The sequence below is a fragment of the Bos taurus genome, chromosome 1, assembly GCF_002263795.3.
Source record: "Bos taurus isolate L1 Dominette 01449 registration number 42190680 breed Hereford chromosome 1, ARS-UCD2.0, whole genome shotgun sequence".
NCBI classification, from domain to species: Eukaryota; Metazoa; Chordata; class Mammalia; order Artiodactyla; family Bovidae; genus Bos; species Bos taurus.
In genome coordinates this window covers 38189163-38211213 of record NC_037328.1, presented here as the reverse complement: position 1 = coordinate 38211213, position 22051 = coordinate 38189163, and the positions used below count along the sequence as shown (strand labels likewise).

The 22051-nt window shown below is 40.5% G+C and overlaps 1 protein-coding gene across 1 annotated transcript in view; it reads left to right on the top strand.

Moving 5' to 3' along the window:
- The window catches only part of PROS1 (protein S), a 63846-nt gene extending 55950 nt beyond the window's left edge, over positions 1–7896 (top strand). Inside the window, exons 14-15 of the mRNA NM_174438.1 lie at positions 2514–2739; positions 7417–7896. Of these exons, the coding sequence (NP_776863.1) occupies positions 2514–2739; positions 7417–7577 (387 nt within the window). The 3' untranslated portion in view covers positions 7578–7896. The remainder of the gene's footprint in view (positions 1–2513; positions 2740–7416) is intronic.
- Positions 7897–22051: the final 14155 nt, after the last annotated feature.

Genomic DNA, 22051 nt, shown 5'->3' with positions numbered 1-22051 from the left:
GCTTCCCACTGGCAACTCTGCCTTGAAATTAGAAGGAAGAGCAGGAAACACTCTCAGATAAAAGAAAACATGAGAGTTATCAGAAGGTCTGTATTATTCAGCCTTCTGTTAGAGGCTCATAATTCTGTGCTTGTGTCATCCACAGTGGATTCCAGCAAATTACAGCAAGTAGCTTTCGTGTGTGCCATGGTTGACTTGATGTTCTCTGGGGCTTTTAGAAAGAGACATATAATTGAATAATGCCTGTAGTGATAAAAAGAGATGCTGTTTGCAACTTAAGGGATGGTTATGGAGAGTTTCTGATGGTTAACTGTAAGCAACCTGAAAAAATCCTGTTAAGTTTTGTCTCCAGTTGACTACAGGAGCTTGCTACATGTGGGTTTCAGCTAATTTGTTTTTTTTTTTTAAAGCAAAACGGAAATCCTGCCTTCAACACTACATTCAGATAGTAGAGGAGATTAACACGTGCCGTGTCCTTGATATTTATTTTATCTTGTCTATGTTTTCTGTGTTTCTGTAAATACTTCAGACTGTCTTTCTGCTATCTGGAAAGCATCATAACACCCACCTCCTTAGTTTTGATTTTATTTTCTCTCCCTTTTTATATTTCCTCTATATGCTAGTAAGCTATCTGCATAGATGACTCTTGGCAAGGTGAGTAATATAGTGTATCAGCAGTTTGAAACATTCAGAAAATAAATAAACAAACACACATATATATGTATGTATATAATGCTCAAAATTCTCCAAGCCAGGCTTCAGCAATATGTGAACCGTGAGCTTCCTGATGTTCAAGCTGGTTTTAGAAAAGGCAGAGGAACCAGAGATCAAATTGCCAACATCTGCTGGATCATCGAAAAAGCAAGAGAGTTCCAGAAAAACATCTATTTCTGCTTTATTGACTATGCCAAAGCCTTTGACTGTGTGGATCACAAGAAACTGTGGAAAATTCTGAAAGAGATGGGAATACCAGACCACCTGATCTACCTCTTGAGAAATTTGTATGCATGTCAGGAAGCAACAGTTAGAACTGGACATGGAACAACAGACTGGTTCTAAATAGGAAAAGGAGTTCGTCAAGGCTGTATATTGTCACCCTGTTTATTTAACTTATATGCAGAGTACATCATGAGAAACGCTGGACTGGAAGAAACACAAACTGGAATCAAGATTGCCAGGAGAAATATCAATAACCTCAGATATGCAGATGACACCACCTTTATTGGCAGAAAGTGAAGAGGAACTCAAAAGCCTCTTGATGAAAGTGAAAGTCGAGAGTGAAAAAGTTGGCTTAAAGCTCAACATTCAGAAAACGAAGATCATGGCATCCAGTCCCACCACTTTGTGGGAAATAGATGGGGAAACAGTGGAAACAGTGTAAGACTTTATTTTTCTGGGCTCCAAAATCACTATAGATGGTGACTGCAGCCATGAAATTAAAAGACGCTTACTCCTTGGAAGGAAACTTATGACCAACCTAGATAGCATATTCAAAAGCAGAGACATTGCTTTGCCAACAAAGGTTCGTCTCGTCAAGGCTATGGTTTTTCCTGTAGTCATGTATGGATGTGAGAGTTGGACTGTGAAGAAGGCTGAGTGCCGAAGAATTGATGCTTTTGAACTGTGGTGTTGGAGAAGACTCTTGAGAGTCCCTTGGACTGCAAGGAGATCCAACCAGTCCATTCTGAAGGAGATCAGCCCCGGGATTTCTTTGGAAGGACTGATGCTAAAGCTGAAACTCCAGTACTTTGGCCACCTCATGCGAAGAGTTGACTCATTGGAAAAGACTGTGATGCTGGGAGGGATTGGGGGCAGGAGGAGAAGGGGACAACAGAGGATGAGATGGCTGGATGGCATCACTGACTCAATGGACGTGAGTCTGAGTGAACTCTGGGAGTTGGTGATGGACAGGGAGGCCTGGCGTGCTGTGATTCATGGGGGTCGCAAAGAGTCGGACACGACTGAGTGACTGATCTGATCTGATCTGATATATATTTGACAGCCTCTGATAAATACTCTGTAACTTACAGTCCTGGTTTTTCTTTCTCAGAGACTTCACTCAGTTTGTCCCAAGTCTGCAGGATTTCTTGTGTGGCACAAATAAACCTTTCAGTCTTGCTGGATGTGCTTACTAAAGCAGTTTAAGTTTTCTAAGTCTTTTTCCCAACAAAGAATGATTCAACTTCTTCCTTTTCCATATGTAAGTTTTAAAATTGGGAAGGCTCATAAAAAGAAATTTTTGCTTAAGATACTACTTAAGTTCCCATTGGTTTCTTGAATTTTCAGAACCTGCTGTATATTCATTCACATCTTAGCTAAACCTGGAGTTTGTAAAACTAATGCATATTCAAAAATAATGATTATGATAATAGAAGTTTTTTCATTTAAACTTGAAGGCTCTACCATATTTTCCCCACCTCATTGAAATTCAGGTTTTTGAATTTTAAAAACCAAAGTCTCTTTTATTTGGCATTACTGTTAGTATTTGTTTATAACGAGTCTTTGTTCTTCAGGATATCCTGGTATCTGTTGAAAGTATGGTAATAGGTCGGATAGAGGCCATAAGTCTGTGTTCCGATCAGCAAACCTTTCTGGAAATCAGAGTCAACAGAAACAATTTGGAACTATCGACTCAACTTAGAAAGGATAGCTTCCACTCTGAAGACTTTCAAAGACAATTTGCCATCTTGGATGAAGCAATGAAAGGAACAGTGGTCACTTACCTGGGTGGCCTTCCAGGTACCTTCTCACTTTGTCTTTAGTTCTAAAAAGTGTATTTTCAATGAAATTGATAGTATTTTAAATATGCAATTTTAGTAAAACAGCATCTGTATATATAGAGCATATGTAATTGTAGTAAAGGGGCATCAGAAGGGAAGAGAAAATTCCAGTAACCATTATTCTTTTCCTGGGGGCTTGCATGAACACTTCATTGGTCATTTTTATTTAATTTTTTTAATGGTAAACTGAAACTAACCAAGTTTTGATGCATTTGACTATCCTAGCCAGAAATGATTTGCCATTTTTATTTTATACTCACAGTTGTCACTGAGTTTAATATTTATTCTTCAGTTCAACCATCACTCACCCAATATTTATTAAGACCCTATGTCTCAGGCAATAGAGACACATCAAAAAACAAATGGATACAGTCTCTGCTGTTAAGACCTTTACCATCTAGTGACAGAGGCAGATATTAAACAACTGATTATGAAAATATTTAAAAAATTAAAATTTTCATAACTTCTATGAAGGAAAAGTTGGGGTTGCTTTTAGAGCCTGAAAAATGAGGCCTTGATCTGGTTGTGGGGGCCAGGAACAAGCTCTCTGAGGAAGAGAATAAGATACAACTCTGATATTTGAAGGATTAAATGAAGTTTACCAGGTAATGAGGGTGGAGATTGGAGCTACTATGCAAACTGTCCATGGCAGAATGGAAAGGGGTTGACATGCTTGAGGAATGTATAGATCAGGACCATGAGAGCACACTGAGCAAGGGAGATGGTCATGCAAGAGGAGGCTGTGAAATGGGTGGTGGGTGGGATTATTACAGACCTGGTTCAGAGTTCTGCGTCTTATTGGAGTCGTAAGAATCATTAAAAAATTTTAGACAAGGAAGTGGTATATCAACGATGCAGTTTAAAAAAATTCCCATGCATGATGGATGCAGATGGACAGGGGGGAGATACAAGTGGATGAGATGAGTTGGGGGCTAATGAAGCAGTTCAGATGAAGAAGCAGTTAACAATAACAGTGGTGACAACTATATTGATTCAAATGGTGAATAACAAACAGTCTGGGCACTGTTCAGAGTGTTTCAAGTGTATCATTTAATATTTAAAGTAGTCCTATGAGGAAAGTACTTTTGTTGTCTGCATTTTACATTTGAGGAAGCTGAGGAAGCTGCTGGACTAGGGTGATGTTAGTGTAGATAGTATACAGTGAATAGATTGGAGATATATGTGAGAAGCAAAGCTAATAGAAATTAATGATTGAAAGAATCTCTTAGGTATTTGGCATGAGCAGTTGCATAGGTGAAGATTCCATTTACCAAGATAGGGAAAACTGGAGGAAAAGTGGTTAATATGGGAAAATATGACATTGGCATCAACATTGTACTTTAAATGACAAAAACATTGAGGCAGAAAGTTTTTTAGAAACATTTTTGAGTAGTTTGGTGTCTGAACTTCTACTAATCTTTAAAATACTTGAACTGCTCAGTGTATTCATTTCCCATATATGGAAATTTTCTCTAGGTTTTGGGGAATATAAGTAAATAGACGGGAGCAGAATCCCCTGGTGGTCCAGCGGTTAGGATTTGGTGCTTTCATTGTTGCACGTGCGTGCATGCTAAGGGGCTTCAGTCTTGTCTGACTCTTTGAAACCCCATGGACTGTAACCCACCAGGCTCCTCTGTCCATGGAATTCTCCAGACAAGACTACTGGAGTGACTTACCGTTTCGTTCCCCGGGGGATCTTAGTTAGCCTTACCAGGGATCGAACCCACATCTCCTGCATTGGCAGGCACATTCTTTACCACTGATCCACCAGGAAAGCCCTTTCGTTGCAGTGGCCCAGGTTAATCCCTGGCAGGGGAACTGAAATTGCCAAGCCAAGTGGCATGGTCAAGATATATATATATATAAGATATAGTAAATAGGTTATAAAAGTTATAAATAGATCCGTTAGATAGATATATCCATTGATAGGCATACATGCATACTTACATTAATGTGGTTAATTATTAGGAAGTATAATTATGGTTCAAATGAATAAATTCTAAATACATTGAAATCCACCTACTACCTTATTCACAAATTAGTTGAATGTAATTTTAGGAAATCAAACAAACAATGAAAGAGTTCAGAAAAACTAAAAATGTCAGAATTTCTGTGGTTCCAGGACTTTGTCAACAGCACTGAGGACTAATTTTAAGCAAGATGTGTTTAGAAAGCATGAGGAAAAATTGAGAAGTTGAAATTGAGACATTAAGAGTGTGAACGAAAAAGTAAGAGAGCTCCAGAAAAACATCTATTTCTGCTTTATTGCCTATGCCAAAGCCTTTGACTGTGTGGATCACAATAAACTGTGGAAAATTCTGAAAAAGATGGGAATACCAGACCACCTGACCTGCCTCTTGAGAAACCTGTATCCAGGTCAGGAAGCAACAGTTAGAACTGGACATGGAACAACAGATTGGTCCCAAATAGGAAAAGGAGTATGTCAAGGCTGTATATTGTCACCCTGCTTATTTAACTTATATGCAGAGTACATCATGAGAAACGCTGGGCTGGAAGAAGCACAAGCTGGAATCAAGATTGCCAGGAGAAATATCAATAACCTCAGATATGCAGATGACACCACCCTTATGGCTAAAAGTGAAGAAGAGCTAAACAGCCTCTTGATCAAAGTGCAAGAGGAGAGTGAAAAAGTTGGCTAAAAGCTCAACATTCAGAAAACTAAGATCATGGCATCTGATCCCATCACTTCATGGCAAATAGATGGGGAAACGGTGTCAGGCTTTATTTTTTTGGGCTCCAAAATCACTGCAGATGGTGACTGCAGCCATGAAATTAAAAGATGCTTACTCCTTGGAAGGAAAGTTATGACCAACCTAGACAGCATATTTGGAGAAGGCAATGGCACCCCACTCCAGTACTTTTGCCTAGAAAATCCCATGGACGGAGGAGCCTGGTAGGCTGCAGTCTATGGGGTCGCGAAGAGTCGGACACAACTGAGCAACTTCACTTTCACTTTTCACTTTCATGCATTGGAGAAGGAAATGGCAACCCACTCCAGTGTTCTTGCCTGGAGAATCCCAGGGACCGGAAAGCCTGGTGGGCTGCCGTCTATGGGGTCGCACAGAGTCGGACACAACTGAAGTGACTTAGCAGCAGCAGCAGCAGCAGACAGCATATTAAAAAGCAGAGACATTACTTTGTTAACAAAGGTCCATCTAGTCAAAGCTATGGTTTTTCCAGTAGTCGTGTATGAATGTGAGAGTTAGACTATAAAGAAAGCTGAGTGCTGAAGAATTGATGCTTTTGAACTGTGGTGTTGGAGAAGACTCTTGAGAGTCCCTTGGACTGCAAGGAGATCCAACCAGTCCATCCTAAAGGAGATCAATCAGTCCTGGGTGTTCATTGGAAGGACTGATGTTGAAGCTGAAACTTCAATACTTTGGCCACCTCACGCGAAGAGCTGACCCATTGGAAAAGACCCTGATGCTGGGAAAGATTGAGGGCAGGAGGAGAAGGGGACGACAGAGGATGAGATGGTTTGATGGCATCACCTACTCAATGGACATGGGTTTGGGTGAACTCTGGGAGTTGGTGATGGACAGGGAGGCCTGGCATGCTGCAGTTCATGGGGTTGCAAAGAGTGTGAACTAGGGAATGGATAATTTCTTAATTGATATGCAAAAGAGACATGTTAAATCACATATGATGAATTAAAAATCAGGTGAAATAGATGATTCCAGGCATATTTATGACAATGATGTAGTCTATGATAGTCAGCCAGACTTGAAACCATTTCTTAACAAATGATGAGCCCATTGAAAAATATGGATTTATTCACTACATTGGCAAGTTAGAAGTGGGAAATTTGAAGTATATATATATAAGCATATAGTATATATTTGAATAAGGTACTGAGGAGGAAGAATAAGAGCTGAATAATATCCTTTAGGAATTAAAGTTTGTGGAGATGAGATGCCAAGAAAAGAGGAAGCAAGTAGAGAGATGGCTGTTTTGAAGATGAACCATAGTTCTCAGGAATCCAAGGATGTTGCCTAAATATTGAGTTTGATAAGGAGAGTAAAAGTATAGGAAAGCCTTGAGGCCCTGTTCACTGAAGTATTATTAAAACTGTTATTTTTCAGAACACCAAACATTACACAACAGTGAATTCCCTATTATGACCTGCTACTGTATGCTCAGCAAGACACTATTTCTTTGGAAAATACAGAAATCTACTTATATTCCAGCAATTATAAAATTGACATATTTATCATGGCTTTTAAAAAAGATTTCCAAATAGCTATAATTTTGAGTTGGAAAAAAGTCTTAATAATGCTTAACCTATTGCTCGGATTTAAGGAGAAAATAAAATAGAACACCACAAGTAAGAATATGTTATTTTCTACTCTTTCTAAAGCGTGTTTATTTATTTGAGGTTTGGCTGGAACTTTTACAAAATCAGAGGAACACAAGCTCTGCTGAATTCAGTACCAAACACAACACCTTATAACACAGAAGTCACCTAATATGAACTTATTGAACAGAATTACATTATTGACTCTTCCTTTAGGATTAGAATTTAATTGAAAATGAGCAGTCTGAATAATTCCTCTAACTATAAGCAAGTAAGATGCTAAAAGTCTTGGGCTAATATTTTAATATTCTGTTTTAACAGATGTTCCATTCAGTGCCACACCAGTGAATGCCTTTTATCAAGGCTGTATGGAAGTGAACATTAATGGTGTACAGGTGGATTTGGATGAAGCCATTTCTAAACATAATGATATTAGAGCTCACTCGTGTCCATCAGTTTGGCAGAAGACAAAGCATACTTAAGGCATTTTTTCTCTGCTGATAATACCTTTTTCCTGTGTGTAATTATACTTATGTTTCAATAATAGCTGAAGAATTTTACCTACAATGTGCATATCTTGATTATTTTGTGGTACTTTAACTTTCCTGAAATTTTAAAAAGGTCCTTTTTCAAGAAAACAAGATTCTCTTGTGATATGAATCATATTAAAAATGTTCTTACCTCTGTTGCTGTCTAGAAATTAATGAAACCTATAAAAATTTTTAATTTGAAATTTTTGTGACAAATGACATTTCTTCTTTTTTTATGTTTGTAAAAGTAAAGTTTAATTTTATCATCATGAACTATGGTTTAAATATCTGTTTTGTTTGTGTGTGGGGGGGGGGGCGGGGCGTGGGGAGGAGTCAAGGAAGTTAAACCTTTGTTAGAATCCAAACAAAAGTACCTGTGACTAAATTCCATTGTTACCAGTCCTCCCAAGTCAGTCTTCAAATAAGGGACCTTCTGCCTGGTGTAACTCGAACCAATAGGAGACCGAGTTTGGTTCTTCAGAAGCAAAGGAAAGTTATCCTTGGATCAGAGAATGAGAGGTGGGAGTTCCAGCCCTAGAGTACAAGCTCTTCTGACAGGCTGTGGGCCAGGCGGCTTTACAGGTATCTCCTAGGTAAAGTGGGAGGAGGGTGGGATGCGGTGGGAGGGGGTGGAGTTCTGGCAGAGCAGACAGCTTTGCTGCTCATGCTCCAGAACACAGTGTGGAGCGAAGCGTCTCTGCACAGGGCCCACCACCTCTGCCATCTTGAACTGAGGGTCCTGCCTGGTGTTTCTGCACACAGGCCCCTTACCTGAGGTGCTGGCACAGCCAGCTCACAGGAGGAACTCTGATCTGAAGGGCCATGCATGAGGCTGCTGTATGTGCCCCCTCTAAGCAGTCCCTTGTGAACAAGTGAAACGGGAACAAGTGAAACTTAAGCACAAAGGAAAAGAAAAAGGTTAGACTTTATTTTATTACCCAGATTCTGTTTTTATATCCCAGGAACTGTTAATGGGTTTTGCTGCTGACACTGTTGATCAGAGGAGATACTTTGTTTTCATTTTTTCGTAATGAAAGCAGAAGAGTTAAGTGTGAATTGTTAAGTGTGAATTGAGCGGAAGGCCTTAAAGCTTTATTCCAAAAACAGTCCGTCAACAGCTTTGACTTCATCTTTCTTTCACCTGTTTTCACATTTGAATTAGATAATGAGTGGGCTATTACTGAATTACATAATGAGTGGGACAGATTTTCATAAGAGCAGCCCATGAATTTTGCTGGTTAGTGACTGGATTTTATGAGGCTAATATATTGTGTTGGAATGGGTGTAGAAACCTGGCGTGGGTACATTCCTTAAATCTGGCTGTGTGAGTCACACAAGTGTAGATGAGGAAAGGCAGAACCTAATGATGGAAAGAACAAATGAGAGAATGAATAATATGAAACATGTTTCTGGTTTTCCCTGAATCAAACCTTAATTACCAGAGTACAATCCCAGAATGTGATTGTTGGAAGAATAAAAGGAGCTATGAAAACTACAACAAATTTTAATGAAAGGATAAACCACAGAGGGACACAGTTTATACTGTGTCTGTCTAATATCCTAGCTTTAAAGTAAGGAAGTAAGATTTATATATTTACTGTTAATGCATTTCAAGTAGCAGTTTTATTCTTCTCAAACCTACCATTCACATTGGGTATGTATTAGGTGTTTCACTGACAGGTTTAGAAAGTAAACTTTTTTCCACTATAGACATTTTACATTATGTAATACATAATTAACTGGTGATATTTTGAAATTTTATATTAATAATATCTATATTCTATCAAATCTTTGAAGAGAACATAAAATTACATAATATTCATGTAGCTCTCATGCAGCACAGTAGTTCTTTAAGATAGACAAATGAAGCTGTAATATTTGATTAGTAGTTATGGTTGAGTTGTGGACTGGAGCTCAGAAAGGAAAGAGAAGCAAAAGTAACATGCTGAGTGTTTGACACATTCCAGAAATTGTGCTAGATCATTTTACTGGGTGTAATTTCTCCCCTGGCTACCACCATGCATAGTGGATGGTGAATTTCAGTGAGCAACTATTGATAATTACAATGGTGTAAATAAGTAAGGAAGTAGTAAAACTGGAAGTAAATGGAAATTCTTAAAAAAGAAGAAAGGAAAAAATGAATTTTCTTTCAGAAGGAGTTCTCTAATTCTCATTTAATCATGCCCAGATACAAGGGTAGCTATGGGGGTCAATTTCACTTTTCCCACGAAAAACAGAAACTTTCCAACATGCAGTGATCTTCACAGAGGTTCCAGAGACTCATTTATAAACAATATCTATCTTTGAGATGCACTTAAACAATGGCTTAGGGTCTGGATCTTTGATCTTGATCTTTACCAAGATACACAGACTCTTAAAGAGTGGTAGAGAACAGTGGTTTCATGAAGGACAAATAGGATATTTGGTGCTTTTTGAGCTGTGTATCATGAGAAAATCTAAGTGACAGGGTCATTACAGAGTCCCATACACCTTACCATTTGCAGAGATGGATTGCATATCAGTGAAATAATGGTTAATTTGTGAGAATAGAGTTATTCACCTTTTTCTCCTGTTGGAAATTGTAATTCAAGTCTCAGTCTCATATGTGTAATTCAAATCTCATATGTGACTTTTATAACGTATTTCAAATTTTTTATTTTTCATTCTGGAAGTGGTGTTATTGCTGGACAGAGGACTTTTTTCAAAAGTGTGTTTAATAATTGCCTTTATTTCTTTTAGGAATCCCTTAGACCTTTAATCTCTATGGTCAGTGTAGAAGAAGACTATTATTTAAAATAATTTCACTTCAGATGTCCTGATATTGTTACTGATAGTATGAGCTTGGGAGAAGACAGGGACTCTGGAAACTCCAAGGACAAGTGTTGTAAAAATCTAATTTGTTCATCAACAAACATTCATCAAGCACCTAGTCTGTGCATGTGAAACTGAAGATGGTAAAATGTCTAAAGAGTTAATTTCAACTGAGTAGAAAGGGACGGTACTCAATAGGCCCCTGAAAGTTAAAGTGTTCATCTCTCAGTTGTAATCCAGCTCTTTGCAACCTCATGGACTGTAGCCCGCCAGGTTCCTCTGTCCATGGGATTTCCAGGCAAGAGTACTGGAGTGGATAGCCATCCCCTTCTCCAACCCAGGGACTGAACCTGGATCTCTTGCATTGCAGGCAGATTCTTTACTGCCTGAGCCACCAGGCCCATGGTAGACCTCAAACTCGTGTTCCTTGAGCAGTCCTTTTAGATTGTCTCAGAAATTGAAGCAATGAAACTGAATCATTATTCCTATATAGGAGTAGTTTGTTTCTTACAAATAAAACTGATTTGACAGTGATCTTGCACATGGGTTACTTGCCATAACAGGCTTCTAGCTTTCACAGAGAACTTATATTTGAAAATTAGGTCTTCTCCTGTAAAAGAGGCATTGGTCAGAGGTTCATCCAGTGGTGGGCTTGCGTCCAGCTCAGCCCATGGTTATCTTGCAGTCATGTTTACAGAGTGTGAAGGTGAGGAGCAACTACATGGAACAGCATCCTATGAGGCCAGATTATCAAAACCAATTATTGAACCAAGGTATGTGAAGCAAAGAGGATCAGAAATAGAGGGGAACTGAGTTTAGAGCAGTCTGAAACAAGTAGCAGGGCATTGAGGCTGGGAGACATTTCCCGAGCCACAGTCTACTACTTCGTCAGTACTTTGGATCTGCAATTACCTTGTAGATAAGAATAGCATCCAGAGAACTTACTGACTCAGTCTTTGCTGACCTACTTCCCACAAGAAGCCCTTTCCAAAAAGAATCCTAATTCTGTGAGAGAATAATGTGACAAAGTTTGAACTTTACTAGTGAGAAATCATCTTTCTTGCTCAAGTTTTAAATGGTGGAGTCAAGTCTCATTCTGTAACTTGTCTCTAGATGGAAGAACCACTTGTTTAACTCTGATTCTTTCTCTAAACTGATTTGAAGAAAAGGAAGATGGGGACAGTATCTAGCTGATGTAGGAAGGATCTAACATTATTATCTGTGGTTCACAAAAATAAACACCTTACTTATTTAAATATAAACAATAAATATAAAATAAATAAAATGCAATGAGTATAAAAGTTTAAACAAAGCATTTTGGACACTGGAGCTGAGGCTGGAGCCTTCAGAGGTGAGAGTATCTTCCTGAGCCAACTTGGCATGTATAAGGTAGCCAAAGAAATTAAGAGCTGGCTGTTCTGAAAAATAGGCAGTCTCAGACTTCTTTATATATGTAGCAGGTTGGCAAGCTGAGATTCAAACCCAGGATGTCTGACTCAAGAGTCTGCAGCCAAATTCAAAAGTTTATATTTCACCGATATTCTTAACTAGTTATCCCATCATAATATACGTTAGTAAATAACTAGGTAGAGAAATGTTATATTGTTATATAGTGAATGTTATATTGTTGCAGTGAAAAAATTCTGTCTCTAACTGTACATATAACCTGCTGTGTCAGTAGAGTCTTAGTTGGTAATAATATCAGCTTAACGGTTTTAAGACAAATATATGTTATTTAATTCAGTTAAACAAATGCTGATAATGACTCTGAAAACTGACCTACAGTGGACCCTCTGTAGGTTCTGCGTAGGCAGATTCAATCAGCCATGGATGGAAAATATTTGGGGAAAAACTTATTTCAGAAAGCTCCCAAAAGCAAAACTTGAATTTGCCACACACTGGGTAACTATTTACATAGTATTTATATTGTATCAGGTACTATTAGGTTGGTACAGAAGTAACTGCGGTTTCGGACTGTGAATTTTCAATCATTATAACTAGGCTCACACACATCTTTATTAGTCAAAATAGGAACCATTTCAATCAACACATTTTTGCCAAAGAGAAATAAATTTGTTTATTCCTGTAGCGTAAAAATCCATGCTTCAGATTTGATGAACTCTTGGAAAGCATTTTTTGCCTACTGCTGATTGTGGAAGCCTTTTCCCTGCAAGAAGTTGTTGAGATGCTTGAAGAAGTGAGAGGTTGTCATTTGGTGAGAGGTCGGGTGAATATGGCAGGTGGGGCGAAATTCGTTCAACTTCTGAAGCATTGATTGTGCAACGTGCAGTCGGGCATTGTCATGGAGAAGCATTGGGCCCTTTCTGTTAACCAACACAGGCTGCAGACGTTGCAGTTTTCTGCGCCTCGTCAATTTGCCGAGCATACTTGTCAGATGTAATGATTTCGCTGGGATTCAGAAAGCTGTAGTGGATCAGACGGGCAGCATACCACCAACACTGATCATGACCTTTTTTTGGTGCAAGTTTGGCTTTGGAAAGTGCTTCGGAGCTTTTTCTTTGTCCAACCACTGAGCTGGTCATCACCAATTGTCATATAAAATCCACTTTTCTTTGCACAAAAAATGGTTTGTTGTTGCGTACAGAAAGAGAAGACCGACCCTTCAAAATGACAGTGTTTTTGATTTGTGGTCGTTCATGAGGCATCCACTTATCGAGCTTTTTCACCTTTCCAACTTCTTCAAATTGCAAAGGACTGTAGAATGTTCAATGTTGAATTCTTCAGCAACTTCTTGTGTAGTTGTAAAGGGATCGGCTTCAATGATTACTCTCAATTGGCCATTGTCAATTCTGATGGCTGGCCACTGCACTCCTCATCTTCAATGTTCTCATCTCCTTTGGGAAACATCTGGAACCACCACTGCACTGTATGTTCATTAGCAGCTCCTGGGCTAAATGCATTGCTGATGTTGCAAGTTATCTCTGTTGCCTTATGACGCATTTTGAACTTGAACAAAAAATTGCTTGAATTTGCTTTTTGTCTAACATAATTTCTATAGTCTAAAATATATATAAACAGCAAATAACACGTCATAGAAAAAGAATATAAAGCAAGAAATGCACATTAAAATGATATATAACATAACCACATTTATTTAAGACTGTATTCCAGTATAAATGGTAAAGTTAAAAAATGTAAAACTGTAACTACTTTTGCACTAATCTAAATATAAGTAGTCTGGAAGTTATTTAAAGTATACGGGAGGATGTGTGCAAATATGATGTTACTTTATATAAGGGACTTGAGCATCCGTGGATTTTGATATCTGTAGGAAGCTTTTGGAACCGGTCTTCCTCAGATACCAAGGAACTACAGTAATTAGAACTCTAGGCTGGATACTGTCCTAGGAAAAAGTGGAGAAAGTGCCCTACTCCTGTTGTCAATATATTTACAGTTTAGGGGATACCAGACAAATGGAGAAGTAATTCAAATATGAGCCCAAGATTGGTAAGAGCTGCACCAGAGAAAGAAACATTTGCAGGGGGTTATGAGGAGGCAGAAATGGATTTGAAATGGAAAACTAGTGAGGTGCTATTTTGAATTAGGCCCAGTAAGATAGAACTTTTCATTAGTTTCTCTGCCTCCAAGTCCTATTCCCCGCAGTGTTTCAGATGATGTCTCACACAGAGATCTTGTTTCACTATCATTCTCAACACCCAAAAGATTTTTCCTGTCAATCATTGCTAGAAGTACATATATTTAATCCTAAGCTTTCAAGGACTTTCATCTTTAAACCAGTGGATCTCAAACCCAAAAATGCTTATTAGATTCCCTGGCCCCATCCCTGGCAACTAAATCAGGATTCCCATGGATAACCAGAATAACAAGCCGTAAGTCCAGCCTTTGAGTACCACTGTAACCTCATGCACCTTCTTCCCCATTCTTATTTCTCCCGTGTGCATGTGAATGTGTACGTACACACTTAAACACACACACACACTCACACACATGCATGCAAGCATGTGCACACAGATATAAAGCAAAAACAAAAATGAGAAAAACAGGAATAGGAGAAAAGGATAGAGAGGAACAGGGGTGTGTATGTGTGTATGTGAACAAGACAAGTAGGGGAGAACAGGACAACAAAGAGAAAATGAGAGAAGATACAAAGGAAATGAAAGCAGAGATGCGGTGAAACACTTGATAAGATACAAGATAAAGAATAAAGGAGAGGAAAGAGATGAAGCAAAGAGTACAAAAAGATAGTGGGTGAAGAGGGTAAGGCAGACAGGGGGAAAATACAAAAAGAAATATCTTCTTCCCTGTACACACAGATCAAAGTAGGTAATAAGTTGAGATCTACAGAGAGATTAAAAAGAGAGATAATGAAGAAGAAATTTAAAAGAAAAGGTGAAAGAAGAAAAGGTTAGGGAGAACAAAGGGAAAGAGAAAAAAAAAAAAGAGAGAAGAAAAGACCAGGTAAATTTAGAGAAAAATAATTGGGTAGCACAAAGGAAGATGAGCCAAGCATAAAGAAAGCCTGGGTTAAGTGCTAAATATACAGTCAACAATGGTGTGAAGGCAAAGTGGGCTTACATTAAACTGCTGCTGCTAAGTCACTTCAGTCGTGTCCGACTCTGTGCGACCCCATAGACGGCAGCCCTCCAGGCTCCCCCATGCCTGGGATTCTCCAGGCAAGAACACTGGAGTGGGTTGCCATTTCCTTCTCCAATGCATGAAAGTGAAAAGGGAAAGTGAAGTCGCTCAGACGTGTTGACTCTTAGCGACCCCATGGACTGCAGCCTACCAGGCTCCTCCGTCCATGGGATTTTCCAGGCAAGAGTACTGGAGTGGGGTGCCATTGCCTTCTTCGTACATTAAGCTAGTGATTCTCAAGCCAGCTGCATAGTAAAATCACCTGTGGACTTTTATTTTATTTTAAAAAATATTTAATTGGAGTATAATTGCTTTACAGTGTTCTGTTAGTTTCTGCTATACAGCAGTGTGAATCAGCTGTAAGTATATGTATATCCTCTCCCTCTTGGACTTCCCTCCCTCCCACCCCACCCCCCATCCCACCCCTTTAGTAATCACAGAGCACCGAACTGAGCTCCCTGTGCTATACAGCGGCTTCTCACTAGCTATTTCTTTTGCTTATGGTAGTGTGTATCTGTAAGGCTACTCTCAGTTCATCCCACCCTCTCCTTCCCTGGCAGTGTCCACAAGTCCATTCTTGTGTCTACCCGTGGACCTTTAACCACACTGACCACTCATGTCCTCTCCTCTACCCCTGCTCCACCCTCCAGCCTCCGCTTAGGATTCTCGTTTAACTGGTTTGGTGTGCAATCTGGGCAACAGAGAGTTTTGACTCTGTAGGTGATTCTAAGGTGCCTCACAGAGATAGGCATCTCCCAGGAAGCGCGGTGGATGGGATGGGCATGAGAGTCCAGGCCACCTCAAAGAAGAGGTCCTGGTAACCCCTTGTACATACCCACGAGGAAATAAAATCACCTGCTATTTCTCAGGAGTGTTCTTATTTTAGTCCTTTAGTAAAAGCTATATCGTACAACCCATTTTTAAAATGTGACTTATTTTGCCATGTTTTTGATAAAAAAGATTTTATTAACAACATACCAAAAAAGTCCCTCTTCTACTATAGGAAAAGTAACTTATTCTAGTATGTAATATACTTTTTATACCTTTTGAAAAATAATGGTTGTATAAAAGAACTCACTTTAAGTGTACTTTTCATACAGAAAATAAAAGCCTGAAAATGTGTATGGTTCTAAAACAAACCACATTTTTGGCAGAAAACACACACTGGCAGATAACTCTTTTTCTAAATCTTCTTCCATTATTAGGAAAATATTGCTTTGGCAGTGGATCTGCTGAGGCAAACTCTTCTACAAGTTTCATGCTGTGCTTGTTATGGCTCTTAAAAATGTTCTAAAGACAACCCCTTTTGGATTGAAACATCAAATTTTCTCTTGAATTTATATGAGTTTAGAGAGTTTTGGTAAAACTTACGTAGTTCTTTTGCAAATTATCACATTTTCTGATTTTATTGTTCAATTTGGTTATATCAGAAGTTTGGAATATAAACAAGTACTCTTGCATGGATATAACTACATGGATTTCTAGATGAACTGGACTACATTTATGTCAAAGCTGTCATTAAAAAAAAACTTAATGGAACCCAACAACCAGATTTCAAAGATTTTGACATGTAGATATGAACAATTATCTCAAATCTGCCATTGACAAAGCTGCAATTGGAAACTAAATTACTTTAGGTTATCTCTACTAAGCACAAATATTCTAAAATTGGGGAAAAATAAACAAAACTCTGTGCTTTCTACAGATGCTTTTGTTATGAAAGCATAGAGTGACATATTGGTGGATGAGATAATCAAGAGGACGTGACCCCCGTTTGATCTGAGAGTTGGACCTGGGCAATTGAAGTTTCCTCCCCACGTCCCATGTGCTTAAAATATACACTCTCCACTGTTCCCTCGGTAGGAGCCATTTTCAAGAATGCAGCCTTGAGAGACCAATGTGCTGTTTAGACTATCTGGACGGTAGGTGTGATTGAACCCAGTTGAGGCCTTTTCCAAAACTTTTAAGATTCTGGCAGGTGGGTGCAGAAATCCACTTGTCTTGCAGCTGCCCAAGACAGCTCATTAAACCTCCCATCTGCCAATTGAGAGTAGCCTGCCAATTTCTTTGGTTTCTCCCTGCCCTCCACATATGGGGCCAGTTTCAGATTTCACCTGGGTTACTCCCTCCCAAGGAAGTTTCTAGCTAACAGTTGGCAAGCTAGCCAGGAGACCCAAGAACTGAGTGCTGGGAAAGAGCTTCTTTGGAGGAAATTCTGGATTAGCCGTTGACCTCCATATGGGAGAGTGGGAGTGGTCTTAGGTAGGATGCTTGTGGACAGATGTCCTTGAAAACACCAGCTGGTCTAATGCGCTTGTTTGAGGAACTGTGCAGAGTGTCCTGCAGCAGAGAAAGCAAATGCATGGCTGCCACAGTGGGCTGGTCTCTACTGCGGGCAAGTCACTGGATACCAATGCCCAACCAGAGGCTGAAGCTCAAGTTAGAAAATTGGAAGAGCTGAGGTTAGAGAAGGACGTGTGGGTGTCCACTGCCCTGCTTACTTCGCACTGGCAGACAAGGTGGAACAACAGGATATGAAGGTGGAAACCTTAGTGCGTGTTTTGCAAAGCTTGGAGGATGCAAACTGCCATGAGTCAAGGTCTTTCCTTGTGACAAAGCCTGATTAGGACCCTAAGAGGCTGAATCCCTGGGAAAGTTAGGAGAGTGCAGAGGGGGGTGCTGTGGTAATAGTGAGATGGAAGAAATCTCCAATGCCCTGTCTGACCCCTGATATAAAAGAAAGGAAAAACACAGCAATAGTGACCCAAGCCAGTGGGGCAGCTCCTAACTCAAGAAACATTCATGATAAGAAAATATTTTCTCTCTGAGCTTATTGATACAGCTGCCAAGTTCCAGCAAAAGGCCAGGGAAAGCATCCAGGCTGGTTGGCGTGGCTGCGGGATCCAGAGGGTGATGGCATTTCTTTGACCCAGTAGGAGGCAGAGAAAATGAACATCATCACCAAACACACTCTGCCCTCCAGCAGCACCTGCATGGTGCTGTGGGGAGGGCAGTCAGGGACTCATTCCCTTACAGTTGGATTACTCTATCCTGCAGGGAGGCTTGGTTAATGAGAGGGAACTCCTGGTCATGTGGAGTCCTGAAAATATATAGTGTGCCTTCCTTCTAAGTCGCTTCAGTTGTGTCCTACTCTTTGTGACCCTATGGACTGTAGCCTGCCAGGCTCCCCTGTCCATGGGATTCTCCAGGAAAGAATGCCAGAATGGTTTGCCATGCCCTCCTCCAGGGGATCTTCCCAACCCAGGGATTGAATGCAGGTCTCTTATGTCTTCTGCAGGTTCTTTATCACTAGCACCACCTGGGAAGCCCTGAAAATATATAGAGGAGACACAACAAATTCTTAGGGAGTTGGGAAGGAGATAGGCAGACCATCTATGTCCCTGTCTTTGCAGGCCTTGGTCAGGTCACATTCGCTTCAGGGGTGGAAGCTGAGATACACCAGTCCACAACCAGCACCTGGTATGGGATGCAGATATCCGCACTGAATCCAGGTGTGGGACAGGACATTTAGGATGTTGGGCAGTCCATTGCTGATGTGGGGAAACAAAAATTTCAAGAATGGGCACAGGCTAGAGGAAAATCCTGAGACAGAGGGAGCTAAGGGAGCCAATAGTCTGTCCTAATCAGCTATGAATGGTCTGGTAAAAGTAACCCAGAAGCAAATGTGGTTTGACTTCATTGCTCCAGGTCCCCAACTGAACAGAAAGACTGATAACCCAACACTGTGTTGGTCAGCCCAGGGAAAGTCTTAAAACCTGAATAGTTCAGACCTGTCTCACCTGCCCCTAGCATCCCGTTGCTCTGGCCTGCTCCAGTAGCGGCCTCAGGGCTACAGTCCTGTTAGGGGTGGGTGTCGCCCATAGTCTGAGCATATTATAATACAGACCAAGACTGCCTCCAGGTGAGGGCCACCGGAGGCAATCGGAGGCCTCCTGTTATGCTCACTATATGCTGCCCCCCACCAGAAATAAACAAAAGGTGATGATTCTGCGGACACTAAAGCCGAATGTAGTCTAATACACAGTCACCCTCAGACGTCTTCTGCACCCCGCCTCCAGTGCCATCCATGGTTACCAAGGGCAAACAATCAGGAAGGACAGTCCCTTTGATAATGACAATCAGGCATTCTCCCACATGAGAATGCCCCAAACCAGAGAACATGGTGGACACTGATATCCTACAAGGTCTAACTCTGCAAACCTCTGTTGCTGAATTCTGCCTCTGAGTTAGAGCAATCAAACCAATGCCAAAGAAAATGCCAGCTGGGAACATAAGGAATAAAAGAAGCTCTCCAGGCACTGCATTGAGGGGGCACTGTGCACCTGCCCCTGGTGCTTTCAACAGCCTGGCATGGATGGTAAAAAGCCAGATGGCAGTGTTGGCTGGTTTGGTTCCTGCTAAGGGCAAGGAGGAGACGAGCTGCTCCAGGCCTCTCTCTCTGGCTTGTAGATAACCATCTCTCTCCTCTGTACCTTCTTGTTTCCCTTCTTACACATCTGCCTCCAAATTTCCCTGTCTTCTAAGGACAACAGTCATACTGGGTCAGGTCCCACTCTAATGACCCCGTTTTAACTTAATTACTTCTGTAAAGATCCTGCCTCCAAATAAGGGAAGATTCTGAGATAATAGAAACGCAGGAATTTTGGGAGAGCACAGTTCAATTCATAACAGTTCTGTAGCTTTCGTAAAAGTTTTGATTTGGGAGGAGAAAGTATAGGGTAAATCAACAGACATTCAGGCAGTAGAGTCATATTTATAGGTTTTATGCTGTCACCATATCCCCCAAGTTTTGACTTAAAATGTCTTTTGGCTTGAGAATATCTGACCTCAGTAATTATTCTATAAAAATATAAAGCTGATGTTAGAGTAGGAGTAAGTGTATGAGCGAAATGGTGTGTGGAGAGAAATGGTGTGTATGGGAATTTAAATATGCCCGGCTTAACTAGTTTTTAGAATAGGTCTATTAATGTTGTTATAAAAATCCTCTTCTCATTTTAGCAGCTCTTTATATTCCTGCCTTGCTTTATCCATACCTCTTCCTGTACCTATACATACTACCAATAACAATTAAACTGCTATAGGGTACAAGGTGCCTTTTCTAATGAAAGGAAGACATGTCCTGTGGTTAGAGTCTAGAGGCTACTAGCTGCAGTGAGTGAGAGCTGAAGAGTCTGGTGCTGTGTTTAGTCGCTCAGTTGTGTCTGACTCTTTGCAACCCCATGGACTACAGCCCACCAGACTCCTCTATCCATGGGGAATCTCCAGGCAAGAATACTAGAGTGGGTTGCCATGCCCTCCTCCAGGGGATCTTACTAACCCAGGGATTGAACCCAGGTCTCCCACATTGTAGGTGGATTCTTTACCATCTGAGACACCAGGGAAACCCAAAGAACCTGGAGAGCTGGGCTAAGAGTGAACCACCTTAGCTCCCCAAGACTGCTTAAAGTAGAGACAGTGCTGAAATGGCAAAATGACTTTGTTGGGTGAGGGGCCCCTGACTGGTAGCCATTTAACCACCAGTTTGCAATATTCTTCAATATTCAAAAACTAATTCTTGCCATCCTGTCTAAGCTGGCTCCAGCACATCACCCTTAAGTTTCCCAAAATGTGTTTTCAGTGTAGTCCTTCAAACCCAACTCATTATATACCATATTCATTTCTGGAGGCTGCTGTAACAAATTACCACAAACTTGCTGACTTGAAAGGACAGAAATGCATTCTCTCAGTTCTAGAGGCCAGAAGTCAGAAATCTCGCAGGGCTGTGCTTCCTCTGGGGGCTCTAGAAGAGAATCTACTCCTTATCTCTTCCAGCTTCTGGTGGTGTCAGAATTCCTTGGCTTTTTTGGCTGTGAACACATCACTGCAACCTGTCTTCCTCTTCATATTGCTTTGTCCTCTGTGTGTATCTTATCCTCTGTGCATCAGTCTCTTTCAAGGATGTTTGCCATTAAATTTAGGGCCCATTGGGGTAAAATCGCCTCATCTCAAGATATTTTAATCACATCTGCAAAGACCTTTTTTTGCCGAGTAAAGTAACACCCATAGGTTTAGGGGATTAAGATGTGGCCATATCTTTTTTTGAGGGAAGGGAGCACAATCATCTCATTACATTTATTACATGTACAAAATTCATATTAAATTGGTGTTAAAATTTGAGAGAACAGAGAAGATGAGGGAATACAATATTATGAGTATGAATTCTGGAGTCATACTCTTTGATTTAAATGCCAGTTCCATCACTAACTAGCTGTGTGAAGCTGGGCAAGTCACTTAGTGTCTCTGTGTCTGTTTCCTTATCTGTACAATGGGATAATAATAAAGCCTAGCTTATTGAGTTGCTGTGAACATTAAATTGCCCATAGTAAGTGATATATCAGTTCAGTTCAGTCACTCAGTCATGTCCAACTCTTTGCAGCCCCATGGACTGCAGCACACCAGGCCTCCCTGTCCATCACCAACTCCCAGAGTCTACCCAAACCCATGTCCATTGAGTCGGTGTTGCTATCCAACCATCTCATCCCTCTGTCGTCCCCTTCTCCTCTTGTCCTCAACCTTCCTCAGCATCAGGGTCTTATCAAATGAGTCAGCTCTTCGCATGAGGTGGCCAAAGTATTGGAGTTTCAGCTTCAACATCAGTCCTTCCAGTGAACACCCAAGACTGATCTCCTTTAGGATGGACTGGTTGTATCTCCTTGCAGTCCAAGGGACTCTCAAGAGTCTTCTCCAACACCACAGTTCAAAAGCATCAATTCTTAGGCACTCAGCTTTCTTCACAGTCCAACTCTCACATCCATACACGACCATTGGAAAACCATAGCCTTGACTAGACGAACCTTTGTTGACAAAGTAATATCTCTGCTTTTTAATATGCTGTCTAGGTTGTCATAACTTTCCTTCCAAGGAGTAAACGTCTTTTAATTTCATGGCTGCAATCACCATCTGCAGTGATTTTGAAGCCCAGTAAAGTCAGCCACTGC